This window comes from Myripristis murdjan, chromosome 11, assembly GCF_902150065.1.
Source record: "Myripristis murdjan chromosome 11, fMyrMur1.1, whole genome shotgun sequence".
Lineage (NCBI taxonomy): Eukaryota > Metazoa > Chordata > Actinopteri > Holocentriformes > Holocentridae > Myripristis > Myripristis murdjan.
The window spans coordinates 6,917,336-6,928,425 of record NC_043990.1 but is presented as its reverse complement, the minus strand read 5'-3'; the positions used below and the strand labels follow the sequence as shown (position 1 = coordinate 6,928,425).

At 39.8% G+C, this 11,090-nt stretch overlaps 1 protein-coding gene across 1 annotated transcript; it reads left to right on the top strand.

Moving 5' to 3' along the window:
* Positions 1 to 687: 687 nt before the first annotated feature.
* On the top strand, positions 688 to 10,038 carry LOC115368050 (chitin synthase chs-1-like). The gene is made up of 14 exons (XM_030064010.1): positions 688 to 710; positions 1,282 to 1,423; positions 1,638 to 1,838; positions 2,592 to 2,707; positions 3,058 to 3,226; positions 3,892 to 4,071; positions 5,053 to 5,331; positions 6,146 to 6,326; positions 6,455 to 6,489; positions 6,588 to 6,652; positions 7,170 to 7,280; positions 8,563 to 8,777; positions 9,323 to 9,395; positions 9,825 to 10,038. The coding sequence occupies exons 1-14, from the start codon at positions 705 to 707 to the stop codon at positions 9,912 to 9,914; spliced, it is 1,863 nt and encodes a 620-aa protein (XP_029919870.1). The 5' UTR covers positions 688 to 704; the 3' UTR covers positions 9,915 to 10,038.
* Positions 10,039 to 11,090: the final 1,052 nt, after the last annotated feature.

Genomic DNA, 11,090 nt, shown 5'->3' with positions numbered 1-11,090 from the left:
AAGAATCTCACAGATAACGTTTGTAAATGAAACCTAACTGCAGTGTCACCCTCTGCCATCAGCATCTTCACTGAGGATGATGACGGTCTCTTCAGGAAGCGCCCCAGGATTCCTGACCAGAAACTCTTAAGGACCCCGTATGGGGGTCGTCTGGAGGTCATTATGCCCAAGGGCAACAACCTGGTGGTTCACTTCAAGGACAAGCAGCTCATCCGCCACAAGAAGAGATGGTCCCAGGTGAGCGAATTACACAACGTGTTTCATTCCAAATGTCGACGCATCCAGTTTGGAAGAATTTACTGCTTCAAATAGATGTTATTTTTAAAAATAAGATTTTTATTTCATCAAAACCCAAATTCTTCTGAATGTAAAGGCCTCACAAGTTTACTTGCTGCAAGTTTACTTGCTCTTTTTCTTGCTGATAAGAATAGGTGTAATATATGGTAATTTCAGAATTTATATCACACTAAGTGCAATGAATTTATATAGAAGATATTGTTTTGTTTTGGGTTTTTTTTTTCATCAAAATTCTCAATTTTTAATCCAAACGTTGGTTTAAAGGGTTTTGCGTGTTTCAGCATTTCTTTGCAAAGCTTTACTTGTTTATATTCCAGATTATGTACTTGTACTATCTTCTGGGCTGGAAACTCAAGACCAAATATTACTCGAGCAGTGAGAAGGAAAAGGATGAGCTAAAGATCAAGATGAAGGTGAGATAAGGAAACACACATGTACATGCACACAGAAACATGCATACACACAGTAACTAAATTAATTACATATTTAATTAATTACAAATAATTAAATGCCATACAATACATAGTATATATACACACTAGGGTTAAACCAATAAATTGATTTGTCAGCTTGGTCAATATAGACATTTGATTGAAAACCATATATCAGTCAGTCAGTGACACCCAAAGAGATATAGGATAGATGATATAAATAAAAATGACGTAACAACTAAATTCCATTTCATCCAAGAAAAAAGTTCTAGGGAAACAAATGAATACTTTTAATTATTTGGAATTTTTTGTCATGAAAATAATCTCACTTAAAGATGTTGAATGTCATCAGTGAGCAGCATCAATCCAAAAATACTGGTATCACCACTGAAAAATCCACATAATGAAAAAGCCGTATTGAATGCGTTGTACAACCAGACTGGCATTTGTGTGAATGAGCTTCTCTTCTAATACGTTGATCTTCTTCTTTATTTACATAAGTGGCCTATTGCATATTTATTAAACGAAGCAATTTCTTCTCTTCTTTCTCCAGAAAGAGATGCACAACACCTACATCTTGGCTTTAGATGGGGACACAGACTTCCATCCGGCTGCTGTGATGCTGCTGATTGATCGCCTGAAAATGTACCCGCTTGTTGGGGCGGCGTGTGGAAGGATTCATCCCACTGGTTCAGGTTGGCACTCAGTGCATCTAAAAGATAGGGGAAGACAGTAAAAGAATGTAATGAAGTTTAAAAAGTGGTAACAGTATCAAAAGGAGATGACAGTGGTCATCTATTAAAGTTTTTAATTTGACTTTGCCAGAACCACATTCAGTTATTCCTTTTTCACTTATCATGTGACAATTTGCTGTGCATGTTTATGTTTAGTTCTCTGTTCTCTTGTCAGGTCCCATGGTGTGGTTCCAAAAATTTGAGTATGCTGTCGGCCACTGGCTCCAGAAGGCAGCAGAGCACGTGATTGGCTGCGTGCTGTGCAGCCCGGGCTGCTTCAGTCTGTTCAGGGCAGCTGCCCTCATGGACAACAATGTGATGAAGACATACCTCACCAAGTCCACCGAGGCCAGGCACTACATCCAGTATGACCAAGGTGAGGGACAAGTCAGCATAAGACATGAGACTCTGCAGGTGCATCACAAATCTCCTAACAGCCACATCAGACATCAGCATAAATGTCAGCTGGAGAGCTGGTGGATATGTGTAAAATAATGACTAATAAAGAAAATGAATCAGGCAACAAAAACAAGTATAACTGAAAAGGGTTGTTTTGTTGGTGGAAATCATTCCAGCAATGTTATAAGTGAGTGTCACATTGCCAAAAGCAGCATCTACAGGGTTGTAGCTTGGGAAGAGTCTGCTCAGTTAACCTGAACACACAGCTGCTTGTTTTGGCTTTTTTAGCTTACTAACTACCCAGCAGGCTCTCCAATATGACTACTACAATGACTGCTATCACTTCAACCAGTATTTATTCTGTTCTGTCAAAGCTGCAAAGTTGTAAATTTAGAAGTGGCTGTTGCCCCAGAGCTGAAGACTTCTACTATGGCTGACTGAGGGTCAGCTGAATGCACTCTGTAGATGATGATATTTATAGTGAGCTGAAGCTGAAGCTGCGGCTCTGAACCATCAGAGCTGTTATATGAATTTTCACTGTGCCATATACAATGACACTGAAAACCAATGCTTGCTAAACATGAATAGATTTGTGAATCGATAAATAGATTGATTATGAGATCACTGTCTCATTCAGTCTCTCTCTCCCTCTGTTTTTCTCACACACCCACACAAACACAAACACAAACACACACACACACACACACACACACTGCCTGCCTGTGTCTAGGTGAGGACCGCTGGCTGTGTACTCTGCTACTGAAGCAGGGCTGGAGGGTTGAGTACAACGCAGCCTCTGATGCTTACACCAACGCCCCCGAGGAGTTCAATGAATTCTACAACCAAGTGAGTGCAAGAATCGGGTCAAAAATTTCTTTCCATTTGGAGCTTTTCCAACGTACAAACAGATAATGTCGTTTTTTCATCCAGACGTCTTGAAAAGGCAAGCACATAAGAAGCAAATGTTGAGTGTGACTTCAGGCCTTTTAACTAGAAAAACTGTGGCTCCACCCTGTGAGATGTAACTCAGTCACTGAGATTATTTCTGGCTCTAGAGCGACCTCTGTGGGAAGTGTGTGGAACTAAAACTCCACTCTGAAAAAAGAAATGCCCAGACAGTGTGGTGGCGCTGTGCATATCCATTGATTCATCCACATTTGTCATCATCAGTTATATTGATTACTTGCAATCCTCAGCGTCGTCGATGGACACCGTCCACCATGGCCAATATAGTGGATTTGCTGGGCAGCACCAACATCGTTGCCAAGAGGAACAAATCCATGTCCAAGCTCTACTTGTTGTACCATCTCTTTTCCATGGCATCATCTGTACTGGGGCCTGCTACCATCTGCCTCATGATCGGAGGTTAGGGTGATTTTTATATTTTTGTTTATTCTTATTTTTATTTTGTTTCAGTCTCTTACCCAGGTTCTTGATAGAAAACAATGAGACATAATTGTTAGAAATCACAAGTAATTACTGCATATTTGATTTCTGGTTAATCTCACTTCATTGTAAACCCGTCAGGTCCCTGGTGTTGCCCCCAGACTCTGTTTATGATCTTTGCTTGATTTCTGCTCCTGCTCTGTGTGTCCCTCAGGTTGACCTGTTGCTTTGCCCTGCTATGTCTCTTCATTAGTCTTTTCCCTTGTTAGTCCCTCATTCCTGTTCTGGGTCAGTCTTGTTTGCCCTTCCCAGCTTCCCACACCTAATCGGCCCTGGTCGCCCTGTTCCTTCCCCAGACCTGAGAAAACAAAGCATACAATACATACAGTAAAAATAGTTGTGCAATATAGTAAAAAACTATTAGTAGCAAAAGATAAGAAACAACATAGCAAATAAGAAAGGCTTCTTGTAAATGTAAAGCAAAATTGAGATGCTTTATGGTCTAATGAATTCATGCCACAGTAACAAGGCAAACAAATGAAGTGAGGCTTGTAATGTCCATGCTGTGCTGCTGAAACAGGAGAGCAAACGTGTAATTAGTTTGTAAAGCCAGATCCTGTGTATGCCTCCTGTCTTTCTTCCAGGTAGTTTTACCTTCCTGTTGGATATTGACGGCAGCACCGCTATGGTCTTGGCTGTGATACCCCCCGCTATCTACCTGGGTCTCTGCTTCAAGGTCAAGTCCAACACTCAGCTCACTATTGCAGCAGTCCTCAGCGTTTTCTATGCCTTCTTCATGCTGGTAGTGGGAGTGACCATCATAAGTAAGTCATTCATAAGATTTTGGACTTCATATAATGTTATGACTTTAGTTAGCCCCTCAATATCAGCAACAGAAAACCATGTTCTGCCTGCAAAATGAAACAAAACAAAACAAAACAAAAAAATCCTGAATCTTTGAAAGTAAATGCCAGTAAATGTTTCTATAATTAAAGCTTAAATGTTATACACATGCAGAAATATTGAGAAATGGTCCTGCCCTCTCTGATGTGTAACACTGTTTTAACAAGACTTTGTACAAATTTATTTTCACCAGAATTAGAGTTATTAAGTCCTGGTGTGGTACTAAAGAGCAGATTTGTTAACTAATGTTTGTTTCACTGAAAATTTGGGCGTTGGCTGTCAACAACCTTCCAACATTTTGAGTGTTGTTTGTTGGCATCATATGCATCATCATAATTGTACTGCAGCATTTTTGGGTGTGTTGCAGATTACTACCTGAGCTTTCTACCCTGAATGGGTGGTTGCAGGGGCGTAAAGGTTACTTACACAGAGGTATTTATTGATGCATGCGAGTGTAATACATCCACCAAGTTTTGGTTCATTAAACCCCTCCTTGACACAAGAGCTGTGAGTGCACTGCTCCAAAATTAATGAAGGGAAACTATTTTCTGCTGTGAAATAGTTCCAGTATTTTGGAAACCAGGTGGCTGAAAGGATCCATAAAAACAATTTTTTAACTTTTTGTCACTGCGCAAAATTGTGTTGTTTTTTGGTCTATTTATCTGCCTCAATCATATTGGAGCAGTACACTCCTGCTGAAGCTCTCGCTCTCATGACAGGGAAGGATTTAATGACCCAAACATGGTGGATGTCTAAGCAACAAATACCACTGTATAGGAAACAAAACTAATAATAATAATAATAAATCTAATAATAATAAGGGGTATAGTAACAATAAGTTTTCTGTCCACTTGGAGTTCTCAATTATATCCATTCTAACTCTTTTTAAAATCCTTTATCAGGCACTATGGTGAAAGAGCAAACCATCCTGACTCCCAGCAGCATCTTTGTCATCGCCATGGCAATCCTGTACCTCATCACCGGCTTGATGCATCCCCAGGAGTTTCCCCTCGTATTCTACGGTTTCCTCTACATCCTCTGCATCCCCAGCGCCTACCTCCTGCTGACCATCTACTCCATGGTCAACATGAATAATGTGTCCTGGGGCACCAGGGAGACAGCGCCTGCTCCTGGGGCTGCCAGGCCTGCAGCCAGCACCCCACAAACAAGAGTCCAGCAAGGTAGACGCCCGTTTGAAGCCTGAATTTCAACAGAAGAGAGCAACACAGATCATGAATGCAATAAGAGGAATATACTAAAACAAAACACTAACTAAGGCCTGTGGCTGCAGCCTCACCTTCACTCAGGTGGCTGAAATAATTTGGCTAATAAAAACATGTTGAACTCATCATTTGGTATGTATGCCATTTTAAATATCAGGTACATTATATTGCAACAGTAAACAAAAAAGGTGCATACAAACTTGCTCAGGTGTTTGAACAGCTCTCCTTAGCCATGTCAGTGCCATGCGGTACACATTTAGCTACACTGGACCGATAGCTGAGTGAATCAACCTATTAAAGGTCCATACCGGTGATTTTGAATGTTTGAGTCTTTTACTACGATTTACCCACATTTTCCATTGCAACAAAGCATTTCACAAGTCATGCGGGGGTATTAAAACATTCAAAACATTAAAATCAAAATCCCTCGATTCTCAAAGTTGAATTTTGATATAACAAAGTTGTCACCATTCATAAACCACAGAACTGATAATTGTGGAGAGGAAATGTCTCTCTGGGAGACTGTTTTCAGGGTGGAGAAACTGTTTCACTCACTTTATTACAGTGATGGAATACTGGTGTGAAGAAAGTTTGACGTTTCTGAAAGTTCATTTTCATAGCTATGTTTTATGGCTGGATAAATAATATTAGACTTTGAAAATATCCTACAGTTGCTTGCTTTGGGAAAAATTAGCAGATGGGCACCATGTTTTAACTTCTTGATCTTGACTGATTTGGTCGGACTGAACTGAAACTGCTTTCAACCTTGCAGCCAGAAGCACGGTGGCATCGTTCTTCCGGAAGCTCAGATGCTGCAGAAACCTCTGTCCGAGGGCCAGCAGAGAGGAAGTCAGCGTCAGCCAGGAGAGCCTGACACCTGAGGGGCCACAGCCTGTATCTCAACCACAAAACACGATTGTGGAGGATGTAGAGGCTGCTGTGGAGGAGCAGAGGTACATGATGTGAATACTGAGCTGGCAGCTGTATGGAGTGTCAGATGGATGGATTGATGAACACAAGGATGCAAGATGTTATAATCGTGTCTGTATTGTGCTAATATTGATTTCTGATTTTGTTCCAGGCACGAGGAACCTGCTTTCACATGTCCCCACCAATGTAAGTCCAGACACATTAACATCCTCTCTGACGTTTCTCAGATGTTTTATTTTGTTATCTAATATTTGAAATCCCCATCACCCACATTTTCTCTGCAGGCTGGGTCTCACAACTGCAGAGCATATCTGAAGACATGTACCTGCAAGAGGACACTCTGGACCAGGTGTGTAGATCTCTGGCTTTTTCACTTCAGCATAACTGCCTGGATTTGACCAACATTTGAATAATCCAACCGCTTTTCTATTCATCCAACCATTTGTAACACAATATCATAAATGGATGTGTTATACATCTAAACATGTGCAAATACTACATTCTAAATGTATATGTAAATGCATTATTTTCATTTATTTTCTTCATCTTATGATTATTTCAGTGCTAAGACTTTTGATACATACCAACCCTATGACAAATCTTCAGCCAAGAGTGTAATTTTTAAAATTGCTAAGTTTCTCTTCTTTACCAGCTTCTTTGGTTGGTTAATGAGCAACATCTGTGCATCCTATTCCTTTCAAAGGAAGTAGTTGGCTGATGAAAAATAAAAGTGGTTTGTAAATTTTGGTATAGACTATCCAATATTTTTTTAAATACTTTTCTTTCACAGTCTATGATTTATAAGCAGCAGACATGATTTACAGTATGTATAACTTTGTCTGAACAGTTTCTGTATTTCATTCCAGGATGAGACAGAGTTCTTTGGAGAGCTGCAGGCAAAGTACCTGTATCCTCTGCCTGAGGACAAAGAGAAACAGAAAAAAATCACCAATGACCTTCGAGAACTGAGAAACAAGGTAACTATGTGTCAAACACCTGATGGTGTTTGGAATTTAACAGGAACCTTCCTCTCTTTTTCCTTCCTTTATCATCCACAAAAGGCTTGTTAACCTTTTGAGTAGGATTGTACTCATGCATGCATTGTTTGGCAAAGTAAAATGAAATTCTTACTTTTCAAGTCCTCCTTCCATGCAAAAAGTAAAATAAAAGTTAAAAAAAAAATTAACGAAAGGAGACATCCTTGCTCACTCAGGCCTCATTTTAAATGAACCTGACATTGAGGTTGAACTTGAATGTGCAGCCACTGTCATGGCTCTGGTGTATGTGACAAATCACAGAAAAGATTAAAAAGAAAAAGAAAACTAAATCGCTGGCTCCCCCATAGTTCCCACCCTGCAGGTAGTTTAGGGCGCACTGGGGGCTGTTTTCGCCCGTACTCGGGGGTGGGACGGCCCATGTGGATAACCATGACCTGGATAACTGAGAACCTCTACAGACAAAATTGCACTGACATTACTAATAGATGCCACACTCCACCTTTCCTCCCACATAGGTGTAGTCAGGTTTTATGGCAAGTTATTAAATGAGTAAAAGGTGAGGAAGGCAAGGAAAATAAAATCAATAGGTGTGTGAGGACAATGAAAACAATAAATCGAGTCTTGTGACAACACTTAATTGGTACTCTAAACTTTATTTATGCATTTTTATGATGTTGATTGCACTTTGCACAACATACCTCGCATCATACCTCCTCCTGACACCCTCGTTCAGTCTGTTCCTGTGCAACCTGTTTGAAAACCAAATGAAATAGTGTGTATGAAACAGACATGTCATGATGTTTTACACAGCAGCGTAGGGTGGCTTTCAGCTTTCAATTGAAAATTTGGATTTTCATCAACTAACTGTCCTTTGTTTTATAATTTTATTGTATTCTTTCACATATATTTTCTCCTTTGTTTTAGATTTTATGTTTTCCTTTGTTTTTACATATTTTACTGTTTCTGTCTTCCTCTGTTTTAATCTCCATCCTTTATGTATCTCATCAACATTTGTTCTTATTTTTGCTGCCTCTGTTGTTTGTTGTTCAGTTGCTTGCTTGGTTTTATTGCATGATATCTACAATTGTTTTAAATTGCCTGCTTTTTTTTAAATTTTATACTGTTGTTTTTTCACTTCACTGTAAAGCACTTTGAGCTACACCCACTGTATGAAAGGTGCTACATAAATAAAGTATTATTATTTTTATTGTAATTATAATTATTACATATCTGATATTACTGTATGCTTTCTTTTATATAGATATGTTTTGCCTACTTCATCTGCAATGCCCTGTGGCTGGTGGCGACATTCACCCTCCAGTTCTTTGAGGCCAGCGTCTCCATTCAGTTCCCCAAACTCACTGTCGACTTGGAAGTTACTGGGGAGTATATCACCGTCGAACCCATTGGATTCATGTTCATCTTGGCCTTCGCCATGTTGATCCTGATCCAGTTTCTGGCCATGCTGTACCACAGGTAATCAGCTGGACAAGATCAAATGCATAATCAGTGCAATGCAGGAAACTGGATTCATACAATATAAGCAAGAAGATAGAAGAAGTCATGTTTTAACTTTTAATATGTGGGCATGGCAAGAGCATCAGGGATCTAACAATAAAAAAAGGACCATCCAGAATTATAAACATGGTCGGGAATTGATTGGGAAAGAGCAGAGAGAATCTGGTGAAATAAAAATGACCCTCTTCATGCCCTCTTCAGAATTTAAAAAAAAAAAAAAAAAAAAAAAAAAAAAAAATCAGCCCTTGGGAGGGCACGCTTTACAAAAAATCTTTCATACCAAATTCAATAACTCTGCTAACCTGGTAAAGACCATTCAGATTGGAACCAAGTCTGTTACTGTTGTTTAAATTGTGATTTACTGTGATGTGTTTTAACCAACTTGTTAAAATTTCTACATCTGTGGACAAAAAAGACAATTATCCTAATTTGTATGCCATACTTTCCTGGCTTTAAAATATCGCCTAATCTTTCTCAAATCTCTCTTTTCTCTGTTCACTCAGATTTTACACTCTGATCCATTTTGTGGCGTTTGAGGAAACTGAGCCCAGGACCCCGAAAAGTCAAACCAAACAGGTATATTCGATTACTACTGCTGCCATTACTTCATTTTCCCATATCTGTAACAAATGGTGATGTATAAATCTGTGTGTTCACATTCATGGTTGTTTGTTTGTGTGTGTGTGTCTGAGAGGAGTCACATTCTTGTCTCATTCAAATACACTTTCCAGTTATTTGTGGCATCAGTTTTAATGTGTACTGTGCACACGAGTAATTGGGTTTTACTACACTGGAATTATTCAGGTAGCGCCAAGTACATTACGCTGTCAGAGACATAAAACTTAATTTAAATGACTTGGAAACACTATCCTGTCATTATATAAATCACCAATGACTCATGTGCTGTAACACCGAGAACAAATGATGAGAGTGACTCGTCCAAACTGTTACGAGCCAGGTGTGGTGACTTTCCTGTGTCCTGATGCTCATTTCCATCTTTCTCAGGTCACGGATTCTGAAATCGATGATACCGATGACGAAGTTTTTTTTCCAAGCCTGGAGTACAGAATGCATGATGGTGGGACTCTGGTGTGAAGGAGAGCATGAGAACACAGCTTCTGCCTGTGTGTGTGTGTGTTTGTGTGTGTGTGTGTGTGTGTGTGTATCACTTGCACTTCTACTCAGGGATTTGAAGATATCTCATATATATATATTTGTATATATATACAGTTTTTTTGTGTTTTTTGATATTCAGTCATTAGTAATGTGGATATTATGATAAAGCAAGCAAATGAGAAAAAACAAAAACAAAAACAAAAACACACAGCTAGAGTAGTCCAGTATCTGGTAATATGTGTAAATTGTCTCTGTCTATGTTTACTGTTCACTGTAGGCATTGGGATCATCGTGTCCTTTTTCAGTGAATACCCTGCACTTCTTGTCTTGTTCTTGTCACTTCTTGTAAGCCATCAGTATGGTGGCACCAGTGTTTCCTTGAAAAATGACTGTTAAGTTACTGTAAATTAAGAAATAAAGTGTTTTTGCTGCTGGATCAGACTGTGAGACTTGGGCGCTGAGGATTTGGAGTTGACTTTTAAGAGGATGCAGATTCCCTTTTCCTGTTTTCGTCTCTCTCTCTCTCTCTCTCTCTCTCTCTCTCTCTCTCTCTCTCTCTCTCTCTCTCTCTCTCTCCCAGCCACTTGGTTATGGCGCTCCATGTATGCGGTACCTGCCAGCATCTTGCACCCTGCTGTGATGTGCTGTGCAGCCTGCGTGCGCTGTAGGAAGCTGTGTTTTATTTGTATTTCATCGCTGTCCTTACAAACAGGACAACAGTGAAATCCCCCCCCTCCTCCCCCATGCAATAAATAAATAATAATAATGAATGATAATAAATATGGTGCTCCTCTAACAGAGAAGAACCCCTCCAGTGGATAATATGTGCTGCAGTGCTGTAAAGGGGGGTCCCTACATGTGTGAGGATGTGGGAAGTTTCTTAATGGATGAGCCTCCAGTGGAGAAAATGTGATGTGATGCTGCAGGACAGGAGCCCTGACAATGGGAGAAAGGTGAGGTTCCCTAGGAGCCTCTGATGAGGTGCCCTCTTAGATGCCCTTCCAAATGAGAAAACACCATGAAATGCCGTGGCAATGGAGATAAAAAACATATCTATCATCTCCCAGGCTGTGACAACAAGCTAGGGCTGCCACCGTTAAATACCGTACAATCATATTCCATTATTACAATACAAATATTGTTATTTGTTCTGGA